This window comes from Amblyraja radiata, chromosome 13 (genome assembly GCF_010909765.2).
Source record: "Amblyraja radiata isolate CabotCenter1 chromosome 13, sAmbRad1.1.pri, whole genome shotgun sequence".
In the NCBI taxonomy this organism is placed as follows: Eukaryota; Metazoa; Chordata; class Chondrichthyes; order Rajiformes; family Rajidae; genus Amblyraja; species Amblyraja radiata.
In genome coordinates this window covers 30,415,052-30,437,492 of record NC_045968.1, presented here as the reverse complement: position 1 = coordinate 30,437,492, position 22,441 = coordinate 30,415,052, and the positions used below count along the sequence as shown (strand labels likewise).

At 41.6% G+C, this 22,441-nt stretch overlaps 1 protein-coding gene across 1 annotated transcript in view; it reads right to left on the bottom strand.

The window, feature by feature from the left end:
• ano7 (anoctamin 7) overlaps nucleotides 1-22,441 on the bottom strand; it is a 64,087-nt gene that overhangs the window by 5,490 nt on the left and 36,156 nt on the right. The window contains exons 13-20 of the mRNA XM_033031613.1: nucleotides 21,883-21,985; nucleotides 21,274-21,385; nucleotides 18,552-18,606; nucleotides 16,734-16,831; nucleotides 14,297-14,433; nucleotides 12,155-12,360; nucleotides 8,381-8,523; nucleotides 4,572-4,662 (exon numbers count right to left, since the gene is read on the bottom strand). Of these exons, the coding sequence (XP_032887504.1) occupies nucleotides 4,572-4,662; nucleotides 8,381-8,523; nucleotides 12,155-12,360; nucleotides 14,297-14,433; nucleotides 16,734-16,831; nucleotides 18,552-18,606; nucleotides 21,274-21,385; nucleotides 21,883-21,985 (945 nt within the window). The remainder of the gene's footprint in view (nucleotides 1-4,571; nucleotides 4,663-8,380; nucleotides 8,524-12,154; nucleotides 12,361-14,296; nucleotides 14,434-16,733; nucleotides 16,832-18,551; nucleotides 18,607-21,273; nucleotides 21,386-21,882; nucleotides 21,986-22,441) is intronic.

Below are 22,441 nucleotides of genomic sequence, written 5' to 3'. Positions count from 1 at the left end.
TCTCACTCTTCTAAACCCCATCCAAATACAAGCATGGTCTGTCCAACCTTATCACATAACCATCCCATTCTGGGTAAACCAACATGACTTCTAAGTACTGATCACTTCTATACAAATACTCAATTTGAGCAGCCCTCTCCCAGTTTCAGTTCAGGGAACTTCTTTCTTTGCTTCCTGCCCTATGATTATTCGGGCTATGATTGGATTGGGAATACCACTTCTTGCGTATGGCGTGCACAGTCTAAAGTTGTAGGACAACTTGTTTTATTTGATTGTGCACACCAGATTAATTGCATTCGTTGAAACAGGGCGGACCACGTGAAGGTTGCAATCTCCCACCCCCAAATACCACTCATTAGGCGATGTTACGAGAATGATTGGTCAATGTGATAATTATGACTGGAATATCACTGCATAATCTGTCTCGTTGATTAGGATTGATCAGTTTGAGATTGTTAGTGGGATGATTTGGTAGGAGTGTAGTTCACTGGGAGTGGATACTGCAATAAACAGGTTTGGAGAACTCCTCTTTGGAATGATCACATCATAAATATTGATTGCTGGGAACATTGGGTCTTGTTTACTGAGACAGATTGAGGCTATTCAACCCATTAGGTCCCTGCCAGCACTTCTGGAGCAATCGCCAATTCTTCTGAGTGTTTTTGCCACTTCCCTACATGAGGGACAATTTATGGTGGCCAATTAACCTACCAGCATATATATGGGATAGGGAGGACTCCGATCACTTACAGGAATGATTTGGTCAGAAACGTTACAGGGAAGATCAGGATGGGAATGTCATTCACCAGGATGGTTTGTCCAGGAATATTACTGGAAACATTGAGCCGTGAGACTCGCTCGCTGCTGTGATGATTGGGTTGGGAATGCCATTCATAGCGATGACTGGATGAGAATATTCTTCAATGGAACAATTGTGTTGGGAATATTACTGGGAGGATTGTGTTGTTCATTGACAGCTTGGGTAAATGGTTTGAAAAATAAGGGGAAAGGGATGTAGAAATTGGAATTAGTTTCCTTTTTTGATCTTTGATTTTCAAGAGTGAGTTAGATTTAGCTCCTCGGGCTAACGGAATCAAGGGATGAAGCAGGAATGGGGTACTGATTCTGGATGATCGACCATGATCATATTGAATTATGGTGCTGGCTCGAAGGGCCGAATGGTCTACTGCACCTATTTTCTATGTTTCTATCTGTTAGTTTGTTGCAATTTCAGTGCAGCAGTAGCCCTGCCAATGCTAGCTGTGAATTCTAGGGGCCAGCTGAAATGTTTGAGTGAGATCAGCAGATTTTGGTTATTGGGTCTGGGAAACATAGAAACATAGAAAATAGGTGCAGGAGTAGGCCATTCGGCCCTTCGAGCCTGCACCGCCATTCAATATGATCATGCTGATCATCCAACTCAGTATCCTGTACCTGCCTTCTCTCCATACCCCCTGATCCCTTTAGCCACAAGGGCCACATCTAACTCCCTCTTAAATATAGCCAATGAACTGGCCTCAACTACCTTCTGCGGGAGAGAATTCCAGAGATTCACCACTCTGTGTGAAAAAAGTTTTCCTCATCTCGGTCCTAAAAGATTTCCCCCTTATCCTTAAACTGTGACCCCTTGTTCTGGACTTCCCCAACATCGGGAACAATCTTCCTGCATCTAGCCTGTCCAACCCCTTAAGAATTTTGTAAGTTTCTATAAGATCCCCCCTCAATCTTCTAAATTCTAGCGAGTACAAACCGAGTCTATCCAGTCTTTCTTCATATGAAAGTCCTGACATCCCAGGAATCAGTCTGGTGAACCTTCTCTGTACTCCCTCTATGGCAAGAATGTCTTTCCTCAGATTAGGAGACCAAAACTGTAAGCAATACTCCAGGTGTGGTCTCACCAAGACCCTGTACAACTGCAGTAGAACCTCCCTGCTCCTATACTCAAATCCTTTTGCTATGAATGCTAACATACCATTCGCCTTCTTCACTGCCTGCTGCACCTGCATGCCTACTTTTAATGACTGGTGTACCATGACACCCAGGTCTCGTTGCATCTCCCCCTTTCCTAATCGGCCACCATTCAGATGATAATCTACTTTCCTGTTTTTGCCACCAAAGTGGATAACCTCACATTTATCCACATTATACTACATCTGCCATGCATTTGCCCACTCACCCAGCCTATCCAAGTCACCTTGCAGCCTCCTAGCATCCTCCTCACAGCTAACACTGCCCCCCAGCTTCGTGTCATCCGCAAACTTGGAGATGTTGCATTCAATTCCCTCGTCCAAATCATTAATATATATCGTAAATAGCTGGGGTCCCAGAACTGAGCCTTGCGGTACCCCACTAGTCACTGCCTGCCATTGTGAAAAGGACCCGTTTACTCCTACTCTTTGCTTCCTGCCTGCCAGCCAGTTCTCTATCCACATCAATACTGAATCCCCAATACCGTGTGCTTTAAGTTTGTATACTAATCTCTTATGTGGGACCTTGTCGAAAGCCTTCTGAAAGTCCAGATATAACACATCCACTGGTTCTCCCTTATCCACTCTACTAGTTACGTCCTCGAAAAATTCTATAAGATTCGTCAGACATGATTTACCCTTCATATATCCATGCTGACTTTGTCCAATGATTTCACCACTTTCCAAATGTGCTGCTATCCCATCTTTAATAACTGATTCTAGCAGTTTCCCCACTACCGACGTTAGACTAACTGGTCTGTAATTCCCCGTTTTCTCTCTCCCTCCCTTTTTAAAAAGTGGTGTTACATTAGGGCAGTTGTGTAAATGGATCTGATTTATAGCAGGCTTGTGGGGTTGAATGGCCTACTTTCTATCCTGATGAGAGACCAATAAAGATATACCTCCATACTCTACATGCAGACAGTAGCTGATTTGTTTTAATCTACTTCTTGGTTGGGCTCTCATGATAACTATGTCGCATCCGTAGGGGGCGATGTTACTCGCCAATTAACTAGCCAGCACTAGTACTGCACACTATAATAATCCTGCACTCAAAGACCTAGACCAGTGCGTCTTAAACTGGTGAATGGTTCACCCAAGGACGAATGAAATTATTTTGGGGTGAATGAAACTAGAAGGGTGAATGACTTAATTTATTCAGATATTTGTATATATTTCTTCTATACTTAAAAAAGGCATTGCCATTAAAACGGTTAGTAAAATCTTATTGGTTTTAATGGCCGTGGAGCTGGAAATTTAGGGAAGACCAGACGAGCTAGTGGGATCACTGGAGGATCGCCATAGGCAATTGTTGAATTTCATGTTGCCAATTTACATACTCTAAAGGTTTTTTGAGCTAGTTTTCCAAGAATGCAGTAATCAAGGCCCGAAAGGGTAGGATGGGGCTGAAGCCCAGTGTTTAGCCGTTGGAATGTTTTTTTAATCATTCTAATAGAATGATTTTCCAACTCCAGTGGTAATTACACTTTTTTTTTTCACTCCTAGTTTTCTTTACATATTTTTAGGATGTTCAAAAAGTTGAATAAAATATACATTTAAGAAATGAGTTAATTTATGTTTTTTGCTCATGTGACAAAATAATTATATATAAAATTATACACAAGGGAGAATGACGAAAATTACCAAAAATACAAGAACATTTAGTTGAGGGTGAATGAAATGTTGTTATAAAGACTCAAGGGTGAATGACACTGAAATAGTTTAAGAAGCACTGACCGAATCTCATGGAAGGGAGAGATACAGGAACTTTATCTGGAATTGCAGCTCCATAAAAATAGCAACACAAGTAGATAGAGTGGTAAAGAAGATGTATGGCATCTTTGCCTTCATCAGTTGGGGCATTGAATATTGGGGCAATCAGGAATTAATGTTGCAACTTTATACAACTTTGATTAGAACTCATTTGGAACATTGTATGCAGAGGCTATGTAAAAGGTGCGGATAAAGTTTACTGGAATGCTGCCAGGATTAGGGGGCATTGGCTGCAGGGATTACAGGAATTGGACAGACTTGGGATTGTTTTCTCTGGTATGCCAGATGTTGCGGAGACGTGATAAATGTGAATAACGTTTTGAGAAGCATAGATACAGTAGACAGTCTTTTTCCAGGATAGAAATGTCAAATACTAGAGGGCATAACTAGAACATCAGAGACAAGGTTTAAAGGAGATATGTGGGACCAGTTTTGTTTCAACATAGAATGGGTGGGTGCTTGGAACACACTGCCAGAGGAGGTGGTGGAAGCAGATAAGGCAGGCATTTACAATGTGTTTAGATAGATGCATAACTATGGAGGGATATGGATCACATGTACATCAGAAATATTGGTTCAAGTCTGCATAATGATTGGCATGGCCATTGTGGGCCTTATTCTGTGCTGTTCTACGCTCTATGGTCTGTCCTGAACTCAGGAAAATGACCCAGGTCAGTTGTGATGATTTTTGAATGTAAATAGATTGAAAGTAAATTAAGTCCTTTCTTGATAGCAAGTCTTCACACAGGACTTCCTGCATGGACAGAATCAGACTGAAGCTCTATTCTTGGAATTTTAGGCTGATGGTGGTTCCATCTGCTCGCGACTCACCTCAAACACAATGACAAAGCCCAGACGTATCGCCATCAGGTTCCAATAGGTTAAGGTTAACTGGCCGTTGTCATCTCTGAAATCCTTGTACCTACAAATCAATGAACATGTACAGTTATTTGGAGAATGCCACATAATAGGTAATATATGGAATGTCAACTACATCATTCCTGTATTGCATATGTTCCAGGACAATAGTGTGAATTGTGTTGGGTCCTTGGATCTAATCTCATGATAAAATCCCACCTGGAGTTATTGTGTTGAATGCTGAAGTGATTAAAAATAGAAATAAAAACTCCTGAAATTCCACATTTATTTCTTTAACCAAGAACTCAGTCCAGAAACACTCGCTACTTCACCCAGAGAGTGGCGAGGACTTGGAATACGCTGCCTGAATGAATGGCTGAATTTGGGTCACTGACAACATTTAAGATCGACAGAAATGCTGAAGAAACTCAGCGGGTGAAGCAACATCTATGGAGTGAAGGAAATAGGCGATGTTTCAGGTCGAGACCCTTCTTCAGACGGTCTGAAGAAGGGTCTCGACCCGAATCGCCGCCTATTTCCTTTGCTCCATAGATGCTGCCTCACCCGCTGAGTTTCTCCAGCATTTTTGTCTACTTTCGATTTTCCAGCATCCGCAATTCCTTCTTAAACAAGACAACATTTAAGAAGTGTTTTGATGAGCACTTGAATTGCTTCTTCTTAGAACGCTATAGACCTAATGCTGAGAAATTGAATGAATATAGAAGGGTGCTCACGGGTCAGCAAGGATGTTATGGGGGGTAACTGGCCTCGCCCCATGCAGTATGATGCTATGACTATGATTACAGAAGCTAAGAAAGTGGTTCAATACTACCTTCAAGGACAATCAATATTAGCATTGCACTAATACCCAGATCCCAAAAAATGAATAAAGTGTATTACCACTAATTCCATGTGCTTTAACCTAATTGAACAAGCTCCTATGTGGGACCTTATCAAAGCTTTCTGAAAATATAGCTAAGTCTCACACACTGGTCAACTCTCCTGTTCATCCTCATCAACGCTACTAGCCATATGCCCCAAACTAAGTGAGATTGGGCAAACCTGATTTTCCTCTCTTTCCAGTTGAGTTGACCAGTGGACAAGAAAAACCTTGGCTTTTATATACCTACATAATCCAGTTATACTTTTCGAGTTGTACTCTCAAAACCTTAATTACAGATTCCCCCCTTCCCCCCCCCCCCCCCCCCCCCCCCCCCCCCCCCCCCATTGAGGGAAGGTGACAGGTCAAGAGTTCCCTTATTCTGTCTCCCTCCTAAATGGTGGGGTTGTATTTGCTATCTTCTAATTTGCAGGAATTATTTCAAAATCAAAAGAAGTTTGGAAGGTGATAACTTCTTTTTCTATAGTTACCATTTTCAAAATTCTGAGATGTAGATCACTGGAACCTTGGGATTTGTTGGCTTTCAGTCTCTGACTTACCTGGTAGTTTTTTTTAACTAATTTTATTTAGTTTCTTATTTTCTTTAGATCATTGCTTCTCTAATACTTCTGACAAGTTTTTTGTCTTTTTCCTTGAAGACAGACACATGTTTGTTTAGTTCATTTAACAGTTCCTTATTCCCGATTATAATTTCTCCTGTCTCCCCATTATAAATTTTACTGCCTTTAAGGAAATCACATTTAATCTTTGCTTTTTCTTTTTACATGATTATAGAAGATTATCCAAACTGAGTTTATGATTCTCTTTAGATTCTATCTTCCCTTTGCCAATTTCTCGCTCCCCCTTGCTAAGCTCTAAAATGCTACAATCCTTCAAGTGATGGTTATTTCCAGCAACTTTCCCTTGGATTGGGGCAATCTTTGATCTTCCCTTTTAAAGAAATCACTTTTCCTATTGATTTTTTTTGTACCATAATGGTACCTTGCAATTATTTGTATTTTTTTTAATGCTTATCATTGCCTTCCACTGTCATACCTTTTAATGTAATTTGCCAACAGCCACAGTCAACATATCTTTGCAGCTTCCTTTGTTTACTTGCAGTTTTATACTGAACAATGTCCTGCCTACTCTTTTGCTTTTCAATGGTACAGAGGCCTGGCTAGTAGACCTCACAATACTGACCTACTGTGCTGTTTATGTGGCGTTTGGACATTCTCCTTTACTGCGGGTGTTCTGATTTCCTCCCACATCTAAATGGTTGGTTGGTAGGTTAATGGCTGTGGTAAACGCCTCCTTGTGCAGAGGAGTGGTAGAACCCAGGGTGAGTTGACCTTTAACCCTCTTGGTTCACTTTAATTTCTTGGAGTGTTTAAGCATATCTTCACTTAATTTTCTAAATACCAGGAAAATATGACTTTGGTTTGCATAGTCTTTCACCATGCATCAAATCTAAGTTAATTCAAATCTACTGTCCCTCAAGGCCAATATATATTTTCAAAGTGCATTGCCCAGAACTAGAATGTACAGCTGTAGCATAACGTTAGTCCCCTCCAGGGGCGGAAATCGCTATCACAACATGGGGGGACATTTCTTTGTGACCGCACGTGCACAGACACACACGCGCACACACGCACGCAAGGCTTCGGCCGTGAGCCCTGTGGACGGTAACATCGGGAGCTGACCTGGTTGGTGACCGACTCCAAACTCCAGCAACAGCAGCTTCGTCTGCCCCGAATCGTGGGGCTTGAATCGGCCCGTTCGCAGGGCCTTTCATCGCCTGGCGGGGGCCTCGATCGCTTCGACGCAGCAATTTGACCGCGGAGCGGTGGAAGATCCCGCAGCCGATTTTAAGTCGCGCTGGACCGAGCGATGAAAGGCCCCGCGAACGGGCCGATTCATGCTCTATGATCTTTGCTCCACCAGGACGCCTCCCTCCTCTAATCATCGCACTGAACCATCATGTTTCCCCCCCCCCCCACACTGCCTGCTGACCGACATATCTCTCGTCCAATCGGCGCCCTCGATCATCAGTCCCCCCCCCCCCCCACTGTCTCGTGGAAAGCGGAGATTGTTAATAGATTTTTTGTTCACCGTATTTCAGAATCCGGATTACAAAACATGGGAGGGGGGGGAATTGTCCACCACCTCTCAAAACATGGAAGGGAAGTGACCCTCTTGTTCCCCCCCCCCCGGGGTTTCCGCTCATGGTCCCCTCAAACTCTAATCCTCCGGACATAAATTGTCAAAATTCCAGTAAGCTTGCTGTTTATTTTCCATACCTTCCATGATAATTTAATGATCTGCTTACATGCATTACAAGTCTCATTGAATCTTTACTAGCATTTCACCTTTGGTAACCATAGGACGTTCTCTATTCAAACCTTTTTTGTAGCTCAGCTAAAGGACTCTATATATAAATGAGCCTTAAATCTGCCTATGTTGAAATCTACTTGCCATGATCTTTTACTTTCATAACCTATTAATATCTCTGTGAATAGGCTCTGAAAACTGAGATTAGATTGAAATCTTTGATTTATTGGGTAAGGCGCAGGGAGATTGCTGGCATTGGTGCACCTTTAGCCATCTACGTCAGAACAGTCTTTACCAGATGACCTCGCGCAGACCCTATTTTAACTCAAATAATTATACCCAAGGCATTTATACCCCTTCCACATCCCAGGGGCACGTTTATTTTATTTATTTATTTATTAGTTATTTATTTATTAGTTATTTAATGTTTTGATCTTGTATTTTATATAGTTGGGCTATTGGGAAACACAGGTCTGAGTGGACTAAGAGCACCATGAGTCTTGCCTGGAGAACTCATTGAAGACTCATTGATTATTCCCCCATTCCATTTTTCTCCCTGATTATGCCTTACCTGCACATGGTCTGGTTCAAGTCCTTGAAACTGGGGGGAGAGTATGCCAAGGTGAAGTTAATGTAGCCAGTTAGGTCACTTCTGTAAGTGTAGCTGTAGTAGAGGCGAGGCAGAAAATCTGACGTGAATGCTATCAAAAAGGCCTGTTGAGAGAATATGTCAGACACTTCAAAGGATCCAGTAGGTTGCTAAATGAACAACTTATATTAGCAATTACAAAATTTTGAGATTTTAAAATCAAGTCTGCAATTTATCCCATCAGATAAAGCATAATAAGAAGTTTAATTTGACACCTAATTCACTTTCATATCTTCAGTATTAAAAAAGTTATGGTCATTTTCATACTTGGAAATTAGCATCTTGTTCCCTATTGCTTTTCCATTGACTTAACTCAAAAGCTGTGATCAAGGACAGTCAAAAGCCCATAACCTTTTTAAAAATTAAGAGAACTGAATGAAATTTTCAGTTATTATAGATTGAAGCATTCTGAAACAAATAATAAACAATCTTACTTGGATGACCTGAAATTAAAGCTTATAATTAGTTAGTTACCTAATTGTAGCTAATTACAAAATTCAATTACTAGATCTAAACATCTATCCATTTCTTAAGAAAAGGTTAACATATTTAAATAGCCTGTGTCCAAATAACATTCACACATGAATTCACAATATAACATGATTTTCAAATCCCATTGTCATGAATTTATAGGCCAAATGGAAGGAATTTAGTGTTTAATTCCCGTAAATTAATGGCCATTTCAATCATCTTGCGAGTGGGTTTTTGTGGAACGCGATCAATTGGAATGTTGCATTTGCGATGTATTTAAACCCCATATCGGCAGGTAAAATACTGCTGGTTCGTATGGGGAAATAAATCACCTTTTCGCAACGTGAAATTTTGATTAAAGGCATCCTAAGAAGCACGTTTATATGTAAAAATAAACGGCTTACCTTGCTTTGTCCCGTACATGAGATCCGTCCCGTTGACGGCTTTAGAAGATTATTTTTAATTTACTCCTGCTATTAAATTATCCAGAGCTAATTTTAATAAACTTGATAAAACGGCTGTCGGAGCGATTATTCTTCAGCAGCTAAACAGCCTGAGAAAGATCGATTTCAACAGGCTGGAGAAAAACGGCATTTTAAACCTGCCCCCCTCTCAAAGGCACCAAAGTCACGCACACGGCCAGTGGCAGAACTGCAGCGGCGCTGAAGGTGAGTTTTGTAACATGCCTACTTATATTGATATGTATAAATATCTGCACAGCACAAGTTTGCACCCCATGGAACATGAAGAGACATTGGGAGAAGTATTGAAATCCTTGGTTATAGAGATATATATTATCAGGAAGAGGGACATGTCGAGGAGCAGAACGCTTGGACACACAATTCCATCATTTGGGACCTAAACATCTGACAAGGGCGGAATGAAGCACAACAAACAAAAAATGAAAAAAAAAACTACAGTTGCAGGAAACTTGAAATAAAACAGAAAAATGAATTTTGGAGAAGCACCAAGAGAAGATGAAGCTAGATATTGTCTGCCAACGTGTGGAAATTACACGTTACGTGATGATGTTGTTGAGGGACAACCACAAGAAAGAACCATAGACAAATCCTTAGGAACCATCAATAGTAACCACTGAGAATGGGAAGAGAAACCAGTACGTGTTCTTTGGTTACCGCTAGATGGATAGAGAATGGGCGTGAGGAGATATGAACATATTAAAACTGAACCATGAAAGGGAGAATAATATGATCAAAAAGCTGGAGGAAAAAGGAGAAGGGATGGATCACAGTGGTCACAAATACAGAGCTAACTGTTTGTGATCATGGCTGATCAGTCTGAAGAAGGGTTCCGGTCCAAACGTCGCCTATCGATATTCTCCAGAGCTGCTGCTTGACCCGCTTGATTATCCCACAACTTTGTGTCCTTATGTGGCTGATGCTGAGGAACAGGTGGAAATTCAATTTGATGAATTCACACAGAGATTAGGGAGGCAAGAACAATTTCAAGGAAAGCAGGGAGACCGGGGGTGGGGTGGTAACTGTAAAGGATGGAGGAGCTGACATTACTTACATATTACTACATTTTCATCACAGCCCATTCACACTGAATAATACGAGGCATTCTGTGGCCCATCTGGGCTAGATGATGTCTTCATCACTTGCTCCAGTATCACAACTCAAGATTGGAGCGACAACATTGCAATTATATATGTATCTGGATATTCTATAGAGACACAGCTAGACTATGGCAAACAGTTTTTGCATGGTCTATTTGCCCAGATCAAAGCAAAGATTTGTGATTCAAATAATTTGAAATGAAGAGAAAATTACACTTCCATGCAAAATAAAATGGCAGAACTTAATCCCCAGTCATGCTGTTATTGAGATACAGCATAAAAACAAGTCCTTCAGCCCACTGAGTCATGCTGACCATCCTACACAGATCCCATTTTTATTCTTCTCATTCTCATCATCTCTCAGATTCTACCACTCACCTACAAACGAGGGTCAATTACAGCGACTAGTTAACCAAGCAGCCTGCACACCTTCAGTGAAAACCCGAGTATCCAGAGGAAACCCATGGGATGACTGAGAAAGTGTGTCATCTCCACACATTCAGCATTTGAGGTCATGATTGAACCCAGCCCTCTGGTGCTGCAAAGCAGTGGCCCATCCTGCTACACCAATGGGCTCCCCCGTGCTTAATGGATTTAAGTTACATCTACTTAGAGGGAAAGTTTGACAATCTGCAAAATAAGTAGACTGGGGTTTATCTTCAATGCCTCATACAAATGTTTATTTAGCCTATGAGAGATAAGACAGACCAAGATAACCCATACAGGCTGACTACAGAGACAGTCGGTGCAGCAGTTTATGCAGTAGGTCCATGCAATCAGACTCTGCCAAGTCCACGCAGCCAGTCCACACAGAGTGTGTGCAGTCAGACCACGCAGCCAGTCCACAGTCAGATCGTGCAGAGTCCATGCAGTCCCATGAGGAATTGGTGCACAGGTTGTGCAATCAGGATCAAGCGGTAGACAAAATTGCTGGAGAAACTCAGCAGGTGAGGCAGCATCTATGGAGCGAAGGAAATAGGCAACGTTTCGGGTCAAACCCCTTCTTCAGACTACAAACTCTTGTGCAATCAGGCAGTTTGGTCACAGTGTACATCTTTGTCACTCTTTAGCAAGTCCACAGACAATGTCTCCAGGTATGAAGTACGTTGCCGCAATGTCCCAATCTACCAATGCTGTCCCTGCACTTTAAGTCTGCACCTTTGCTGTGGTTTAACATTATATTCTGCCCTCTTTTTATTCTCTCTTTTGCAGAACCTGATGCACTCACGTATGGTATGTATGTATTTGCTTGGATAGTATGCAAAACAACATTTTTTACTGTAGTTTGGTAGTATATATGTCAAGAATAAACTAATACCCATACCAATTCTCCTCAAGCCACTGATCATAGATCAGGAGTCAGAACCTTTCCTAATGTTTCTCTCCATCTTCCTCTGGGTTTCTGTGCTGGGCGATCGAGCAACAACAGGGCAACTACAGAGATCAGCTAATAAGTGACACAAATTTACCCTGGGATTTGTCTGTCTGCATGGCTCAAAGAATCTGCACAAAGAAAATATCAATGAACTTGCAATGGGAACAACATACAAGAAAATGAATGTAATGGGAACATCTGGAAAGGGAGTCCTTAACATTTTGCAGATTAAGGGCCAGATAAAGTAGAAGTCAGATGCCACCATGCTCACATTACTAATTACTGCTATCGTGGTGATGATCTCCAGGATGTTGAACCAGATTCCGATCCCATCTGCATGTTTCACAACCGGCCGCCGATACTTGCAGATAAACTTGTTGGCATCCAGGCGGGTTTCCACCCAGTTATTGAAAAGGGCAAACAAAGGGGCCAGCGGGCAAGCAGCCACGAAGATGGTGATGAATCCAAACTGGAGGACTGCAGAATAAAGCAAGACACAACAACCATCAAAAGAGATCGCTAGCAATACACACCCCCGGTGTTAAAGAAAATGGTTTCATTTAGTGTTTTTTGCTTCCTCAGAATGACTGAAACTACTTCTAAACTGTTTGCCTTCAGAACAGTTTGATCCTTTGTCCATTTTCCACATTTCAAGCTCACTTGCACAGTAAATAAGATAATTGATCAGATGAACTGAGGTCAGACTTTCAAGAAAATTCATTCAGACTGTGCCGAGATCTTTCTCACCCACCTGAATGGGCAGGTCAGCTTAAAAGTGGCAATGCAGCCACCTTTAATGCAAGGGGTGAACCCTAGGCCACGGACTGATCCTCATCAAGGTCTTGCGCTCTTTATTGATTCTGACGCAGAAGATGAATGGACTATCATATAAAGCTGATATGAAATCTGCAATTTCTATCTTACTGCCCATCAGACGACCACATCATAACAAGAGATGCACCTGAAAACATAGAAAATAGGTGCAGGAGGAGGCCATTCGGCTCTTCGAGGTTGGGCTAGAGCTGTCAGTGATGTCAACATTTCAACTGAATTGATGAAGAGCTACAACCACCATTGCTTTCTATGCATGATGATCTGAGGTACCATTACTCTCTGTGTAACAGACCCAAACCAATCGAGTTTGGTTATAATCAGTAGCTGATCCCCAATGTCACTCCAATGACAGTGTTAAAAATCTATCGGATTCTCCAAGTAACAGACTAATTCACCGTTACTCCAGAAAAAACACTGAGCATACTTTGCCTTTACATCTTGTGGCACCACACAACTGTCCACAATATTATTTTGAAGGACAAATGAGTTTCACCCTGGGCACATACATAACCAAACCCAGGCACACCATCTTGCACAAAAAACAAACCCAGACATACAGGCACATACCCATAACAAAACCTAGGCGCACACTCACAGACACAACCAAGCTCAGACAAGCAGACACACAAACATATAGGCGCACGCGGCACACACGCAAGCAAATACTCGCTATCACACTGATGTGGATAAAGTTAGCCGGTGAGGAAAGGTTAGGGAACAGCTCCATCCAAGACCGCAAGAAATTGTAGAGAATTGTGGACGCAGCCCGGATCATCACACAAACCAACCCCCCTTCAATTGACTCCATTCACACCTCATGCTGCCTTGGCAAGGCCACCAATATAATCAAGAATGAGTCGCACCTCAGCCACGTTCTCTTCTCCCCTCTCCCATCAGGCAAGAGGTATAGAAGTGTGAAAACGCACACCTCCAGATTCTGTGACAGTTTCTTCCCAGCAGTTATCAGACAACTGAACCATCCTGTCACAAATTAGAGAGCAGTCCTGAACGACTATCTACCTCATTGGAGACCATCGGACTATCTTTGATCGGACTTTATTGGAAATTATCTTACACTAAACGTTATTCCCTTTATCATTTATCATAAACTGTGATTTGTCATTTATCATAACATCCACTGTGGATGGCTCGATTTGACCAACTTGACAACTGACATTACAACTTGACCTAATTAAGCTGGAGACTGGACACTTCATCTGCTCTATGACATAATATTATTTACATTACAGTGGCCCATAGTTTCCGCTGGTTCAAAGGCATCTTTCTTTATTTTTCCCCACACTGTATAGAAAAGTTTGCTCTTCTCAATCCTTCCATGACTAACACAGAGAGGGTGGTATAGATGCTCGTAAACTCTAGAGTGCAATTACTGATCTAAGACACAGCATGAGAGCAAAGGAATTTTTTTTAAAGATCTTAAAAAATAACACATTTTTTAATGTACTAATCATGATTATATTAAGAGATGAGCAGGGCCATATCTTCAAAGCCTCGCAAGTTATGACGTTTTCTCATGCCCATGAACTGATTCCCATTTGAGACACAAAATGCTACCTACCCATCTCAAGATACTCTTCAAAGAGCCCTTCACAGTACAGCAGTCTGTAATCCTGCTCCCAGGGCTGAAGTGTTGGATTGGCCTCATCCTTGACCGCAGTCTTCCATTTATGCTTCTCCCACCAAACTTTAATCTTCCTGATCAATAAAGTAAAGAAATAAGTAAAAACTAACTATTTCAATAAAATACACTTTCATAAAAGTCATTTAAGTCCCCTTGGGAGAACATGGATAGGTGACATTTTGGGCCAGGACCCTTCCTCAGATTCATTGTAGTGGGGGAGGGATGTGAAGGGAGCTGGAAAGGAGGAGACAAAGGAAACAAGCCCTGGTATAAAGAAGAGCCTCAACAAAAAATGTCACCGTTTCTTTTCTCCAGAGATGCTGTCTGACCCGCTGTGTTATTCCAACTTTTTGTGTCTATCTTCGGTTTAAACCAGCATCTGCAATTCCTTCCCATACACAAAGCTGGTGGAGTTATGGGTGGATACAGATGAGTGGGGTGGGGGGTTGATAGGCAGATGTTGGACAAAGACCAAAGATGAAAAGACAAAAGGTGTGAAATAAGGATAAAAGAAATGCAAATGGAAGAGTACCAGGACAGAAAGGTCAGTCTGGGAATGGAGAGGGAATTAAAATGGTTAGCAACTGGGAGATCCAGTCAGCAGGCAGTGAAGAAAGCAAATGGCATGTTGGCCTTCATAACAAGAGGAGTATATGAGCAAAGAGGTCCTTCTGCAGTTGTACAGGGGCCTAGTGAGACTACACCTGGAGTTTTGTGTGCAGTTTTGGTCTCTCAATTTAAAGAAGGACATTCTTGCTATTGAGGGAGTGCAGCGTAGATTCACCAGGTTAATTCTCGGAATGGCAGGACTGTCATATGTTGATAGAATGGAGCGACTAGGCTTGTATACTCTGGAATTTAGAAGGATGAGAGGGAATCTTATTGAAACATATATGATTATTAAGGGTTTGGACACGCTAGAGGCAGGAAACATGTTCCTGATGTTGGGGGATTCCAGAACCAGGGGGCACAGTTTTATGAATAAGGGGTAAGCCATTTAGATGAGGAAACACTTTTTCACACAGTTGTGAGTCTGTGGAATTCTTTGCTTCAGAGGGCGGTGGAGGCTGGCTCTCTGGATGCTTTCATGAGAGAGCTAGACAGAGCTCTTAAAGATAGCGGAGTCAAGGGATATGGGGAGAAGGCAGGAACAGGGTACTGATTGTGGATGATCAGCCATGATCACATTGAATGGCGGTGCTGGCTCAAAGGGCCGAATGGCCTACTCCAGCACCTGTTGGCTTTTGTCTATTGACGGACCAAGTGCTTGCTCGGCGAAATAGTTGCCGAGTCTTTGCTGGTTCTTGCCGATGTAAAGGAGGCCACATTGGGAACACTGGATGCAATAGAGTTTAGAGGATATCTCACGTCTGACTGATGCGCTGACGGTACTGTGGGTGAAGCTGCCATTACTCTGTTTAACTGATCACATCTTCAGGATCTTCACACACATGTAGCCTAACCTGAAACATCTGAAGCTACTGTCAGCAATCCAGACCGGCTTCATGTGGAATGTAAAGCAAAGATACACAGAGAATGCTGGAACCACACAGCAGATCAAGCTGCATCGTAGAATGAAATCGGAATGAACAGGTCGATTACCTGATGTCAGGGGAATTGCCCTCAAATATGATCTGGTGAAAGGATATCAACCTGAAATATTAGTTGTTTCTCCCTCCACCAAAGATGCCTGAAATGCTGAGTATTTCCAGTATTTTATTTTATTTTCACACGCTGTGCTTTTGACTATATTCAAACTGTCATTGCTCGAGATGACTTGACTTTTATCTTTATATAAAAGAGTCCCATTGAAAAATACCCTGAAAATCATATATTTAATACGGCAAATATAGCCACAACACCCCATCTCAAGTGTTGTCTGTGCAGAGCTTGTATGCTCTCCTTGTGACTGTGTGGTTTTTCCACCAAGTGCTCTGGTTTCCCCACTTACCAAAGACATGCTATCCAACGTTTAAGAAACATTTAGACAGGTGCATGGATAAAACAGGTTTAGAGGGATATGGGCCAAATGCAGGCAGATGGAGAGTAGAAAATGCTGTTATTGTAGATAGATGGTTGGCATGGGCATGCGGGCCAAAGGGTTTGTTTCCATGCTTCATCGCTGTGAGGGCAACAACACGAATGGGAAGAATCAACTGGAACTATATCCGGGAGCGCAGCAAGTGGAAGACAATGCTGCATCTCTTGCTCTTGCCCTGCTTGAGGATGGCAGTGACATGGTGCTGGATCATGGCAGTGCAACCAGTGGGCAATAATTATGATCACAAAAGAACCATGATTTGGTTCAAAGATCATTGATATTTAGATTCATAATATCAGTGTTTACCAGTTTCCCCTTTTAGCAGATACTCACGGGATGATAAACTCCTGCATATTATTAATTAATTGCTTTCCAACCATGATAATAAGTAATTCCTGAGCCAGTTCGATCAGACAGCCACCAGGTCCACACTGGAAAAGAAGAGGAACTGATACTTTGTCTTGGGCTTAACAGGGACATAGGTCAATAAATAGTGGAGGAGATCATTAAAAGATAGACCTGCAATTATAGGAGTTCTGTATTCACTTTAGAATATCCTGAAATTCTTCAAAAAACAAAACAAAATAGCAGATGCTGGAAATCTGCATTGAAAAGAAATGCTGGAAACACTCAGCAAGTCAGGTAGCATCTGTGAACAGACAAATCATTTATATTTCAGATTGCTGACTTTAAGGCCATCGACTGAAATGTTAACTCTTGTCTCTCTCTTTCCATAGAAGCTGCCTGACCTGCTGGGTGTTTGCAGCATTTTTTATTTTTAATCCCAAAATTTATTACAGCTATGAATTACATTGAATCCTGAAATGTTGGAGGGAAAAAAGGAAAGTCTTTTTATGCATAGATAGCTCCCATGAACAGTAATATGATTCAGACCACATGCAATAAAAGCATGTTGTGGACTTTGGTGGAGCCTGTTTACCCAATTTTCCAAACTAATAGATGTTAATGTGATTAATACTCCAACACATCAAAACATTTATTGTAAAGATATTAAAGAGTGCGAAACAGAATCATGCTGTAACTCTCAAATGCAGGTTGCAATTTTTTATGCAATTTGTTCATGTGGAATATATCTGTCTAGTTTCTATCCACTGCCTTGGAAGATCTTGTTAAAGCAGTGCTGCCAGGGATCGAGATGTAATGGCCTGTTCTACAGTGGGTTGTCAATGGACATCTTGGTCGGTGTGGGCATGTTGGGCCAAAAGGTCAGTTTCCCTGCTGTATGACTCTATGATTCTAATGGGTGGGTCATAATCACTAACTTTACGTGAGTATAAGGTGCAGATTTTAAAGGGATTGTTAATTGTTTGCTTGCTATCGTTTGATTGTTTTACTGATACATGATTTTTTTTTAATTCTATGGAACTCAGGTTAATGCTTTATGTAAAATATTTGTTTCAAGAAGGGTTCAGAATTCTAGCAGGGAGAGATGCTCTGAAATACATTGGTGAGATTGCACACAGTTGAAAAACTAAGTGCTCCATTCAACGCATTCTTGCAGCAAAAGCAATGCCAAGAGTCAAGCAGTAGGCAGAGGAGTGGGTTAGTAAAATAAGATAAGGCTCCCCTTTGATGATGTGCCCTCTCTGGAAAGTGTTTTAGTTGGGGAGTAACCTTTCTGGGCTGGACAGCTTGCCACAAATCCTAAAATGTCAATAAATCCAGGGATAAATGTCCAGGGAACCTCATCTGTCATAGGACAACGTGGTGCTTATCTAACAGTGGGAGTAAGATCCTGCACCCCTCTCTGTTCTGTGGGAAAGAGCAGATGCCACCCACTTAAGAAAAGGACAAAAGCCATCAAGGGGCACGTCGGAGATGCCAATTGGTTTCTTTGAGACTGATTGCAATACACTTCCCTCACTGAATACCTCACTGGGGCTGAAAAAACAAAGGTCTGGAGTATAAATGTAACCTTGCCCCATCATCTTCCAAAACCACTTCCATCCCACTCTCTACAAAGATCATGCTTTCCAATACAAGTTTGATAGATCAGGTTCTAGCACAAATAATGTTGCCTTCGATGGTGTCCGTTTCTGTCCTACCATGTCCCAGGATTTGCATCGCTGGACTAAACATCTGAAAACATGTAATAACGCTCTTTGTAGAATGCTATAATTATATACTCACAGCTTCGTTTCTGACCCCAAACAGTGTTATATAGCCTCCAGGATAACCAATAAATCTAAGGAACAGAATACAATGGAAATAGGTTTAGAACTTCAACAACATAAAATGAATTGAATACAAGATAGGTTTTGAATCCAGAATTCTAGTGAGATTCTGGACAGTAGTGCAGCCAATAGAGCTGCTGCCTCTCGGCACTAGAGACAGGGGTTCAGTCTTGTCCTTGGATGCTGTTTGTGTGGATTTTGCACAATCTCCTTATGATTACTGGTGTTTCAGTTTCCCCCACATTCCAGACATGCAGATCGATAGGATATTTGGTTGATGTAATTTGCCCCTAGTGTGTAGATAAGTTGTAGAATCTGGGCGGAATGAAGAGAATGTGGTGAGAAGAATAAATGGGATTAGTATAAATGGGAGTTTGGTAGTGGGCTGAAGTGTCTGTTTCCTTGCTATACAACTTTATGACTATGACACCAAGGATGATGATGTATAAGTCCTAAGGAACCATTTGGATTTTTCCACATGCAGCAGGAAAGAGAAACAGAGTTAACATTTCAAGGTAACTCTCTTTGGATCACCGGAGCTCTCTTCACTTCCTTACTCCACTTGATTGCTGCTGATTATCACCAGCATTTTCTGTTTTACTTCAGATTTCCTGCATCTATTTTGTTTTGCTTTTAGATCTTGCCACTGCTGCACACACTACATGAAACCATTGACTTGCACGTTTTCTGCCAGAACACTGATACAACGAGGCTTTTGTGATTGAAGTTGCTGATATATGGTGAGCAGAAAAATTATTTTATACACCTCTATAAGATCACCTGTCAGCCCCCTGTCAGCCCCCAAGAAGCACCAAGGAATTCACAGCAGGGTCTTCACAGTGAATGGTAGGGCTCTGATGAGTGTTGTAGATCAGAGTGATCTAGGAGTGCAGTTCCTTGAAAGTGGCATCATAGAAGGATAAGGTGGTCAAGAAGGCAGTTGGTACATTGGCATTGATCAGTCAAGGTAGTGAGTATAGAAGTTGGGACATTGTGTTGTAGTTGTACAAGACAATTGGTGATGCCGCATTTGGATTGTTGTGTTCATTATTGGTCAACCCGTCACTGGAAAGATTATGGCAATTGGCAAAAAGCAGAAAGATTTGTTTTTGTTTGCACAGCCTAAACGAGTGGGCAAAGTAGGTTTAATGGCAATTTTCACAAAACATAGAAATATTAGCTGTAAAATTAAGAGCAGTGAACCAAGAGCAGGGGTGTGGGATTAATTGTAGAGAAATAGACCTGTGCCTAAAAGAGTGGACAAAGCAGGTTTGACGGCTTCATTAAGCTGGAAAGGGGGCTGAGAAGCTTTACGAGGATGTTGCCATGACCAGAGGGCCTGAGCTATCGGGAAAGGTTGGTCAGACGTGGACTTTATTCCTTGGAGCAAAGGAGGCTGATGATCATATAGCAGATAGACACAAAAAGCTGGAGTAACAGGCAGCATCTCTGGAGAGCACGGATGGGTGACCATATATAGAAATATATAAAATCATGAGGGGGATAGATAGAGTGAATCTTTTACCCAGGGTAGGGGAATCAAGAACCAGGGGACTTAGCATTGAAGGGTCACCTTTCTCTTATGTAATTGATCATTGCAAGTTTCATGAAGACATGACAGAACTGAAACTGTTAGACTCAAATGCCAGTGATGGGCTTCACTAAACACAAGCATGAATTTGAGCAGGGATGTAATGATGTAAACCAGCAGTCGGACTGCCCAGTTTTGGCCTGAAACCACCCGTTTATTACATTGAATCTACAGTGCAGAAATAGGCCAATTTCCCTGCAGTGAGCTTAGTCATCAGAAGCTCCATGCCACATTAAATTGGCAGATGAGAAAAAGATGTTCTCCGGAGAGAGTATGGAGTTAGTTGGTGGAAAGAAACAGAAATCCTTAATAACGTGGCTGAGCCTAACTCATTCTTATTCAAGTCTAACAAGAGCTGGGAAATTATTTTTTTTCTGGATGCCGAAGGCAGGAACACAATGAGTGGAATGGTAAATTATTATCTTACCCTATCAGCTATTTATTCGTTTTTTTTCCCGGTTTTGCTAATGTACATCCAATTTAATCTTAAATGGATCTAAGTTAAGGCAACTGCTTCTGTCATGGACATGAATTGTTTTGTTCTGATCTTTGTCTTGTACATGTTTACATTCTTCCTATCAGTGAAAAACATTTCTTTCTGGTCACATAGCATCTTTTCAACAGGACCAAAGGCTTCCTTTGGCAGGATAATGAGAACCTGGGAATGTCAACAGTTATCTACTGAGTCCATCAAACATAGAATGTCATGAGACAACTTATTGCAACTATATTCACCACCTCTGGACAAGGACGGGTGAAAGACATGGACCTACTGCTCAAAACTCCTAAGTGACCTGTGAATTAGGTAAGAATATGTTAGGCTCAGCCAAAGCATTAAAGGGTTCATTTTCTAATGACAAAGGCAACAGATATTGGAAACCATACAGACTATTGGGACAATGTTCAAAAACCACCTCTCAGTCTTGAGTCGGGTACTGGGGGCAGGCAGGCAGCTGGAATCATAGAACAAAACTACCATAGGTCTTGGACCGTATGCCTCCCGTCATGTTATCCCAGACATGCTTTAGAGAAGAAAGCAGTGCAAAACCCACTGGTTCTTGGCTTTCATGAAGACAATGCACCTTACCGGCCCTTGAAGAAAGCAATGTAGATTGGCGAGGAGTAGAAGTTGATGAACTGAAACAGAAACACCTTGACGATATATGCATCTTCATACTTGCTCTGAGTCCTGTGCATTTCTGAAACAAATGGAACAGAGAGCATAAGATTAAGTAATATGTTTATTGTGTTCTTATTGTTTCCTCTCAATTCTGGATCAAAAATTCTGTTTTTGCCACCCAGTCCCTCAACGCTGCAGAAGCACCAGTGTGGGTTTGATTTTTGTGATTCCAGGTCAAACATTCCTCCGTGTATTTGTCTTGTTAGCACGTGGGCTCTCATTGTCAGCCAGGCTGTACTGCAAGGTATTCCTTATCATAATTGTTCACTTAACCACAAAGAATTGAGGATTGTCTTTGTAGAAGAAAGAATGTGGCACAAAGGCATATTATCTCTGGAAAAATAATTGGATAATTTAGCTCTTGAAGATTCTGGTGTTTGTTTTACGACAGTAACATCAGTGACTTTATACCCAATCCACACTTTGCAGTAACAAGGTAACCTGACTGACCTAGGGAATCATGACATAGTTCATATTGTTATAGCTATGAGTTGTGTGCATTAAACTGGTTCTTACCCCATTTGGTTAGGAAATGGGCTAGATATGTATATAGTCGAGCCAAGATGAGAATGCATAAGAGATTGACTATCGATCCACTGAAACTGGCAATCCTTGAAGCCTGAGGGAAAAGAATACAAGACAGATGAGAAAAAAAACCTATTTATTATGCTTTTATTTGAATACAAAGGATCATTTCAAATAGATACATGTATTATTTTTAAATATATTGTAATAAATATTATTTTAAACTATATATAATTCTTCTCCGTCTTCCCCAGTCGGCCTTTGTCTCTCCCTTTCCTTAACTCCCTATTGGCCCTTTGCCTTCCCTTAACCCTTTGTTCTATCTGTCTCAGCACTGGTTGGATCTTGGCTCTGCCTGCCTATCTCCTGCCTATAGGGTTTGTCTCTCCTCCACTGCCTTCAATTGGTTCCCTCTTTCCCATGGATTGGTCTGTAACTTTGACTCCTGGTTCAAAGAGCTCCTCTGATTGATTCTGACCACCGCTATCCATTATATCTATCATTATAAAACTAAATACACACTGTGCAGTCATTTCTAGATGCTCTTCAT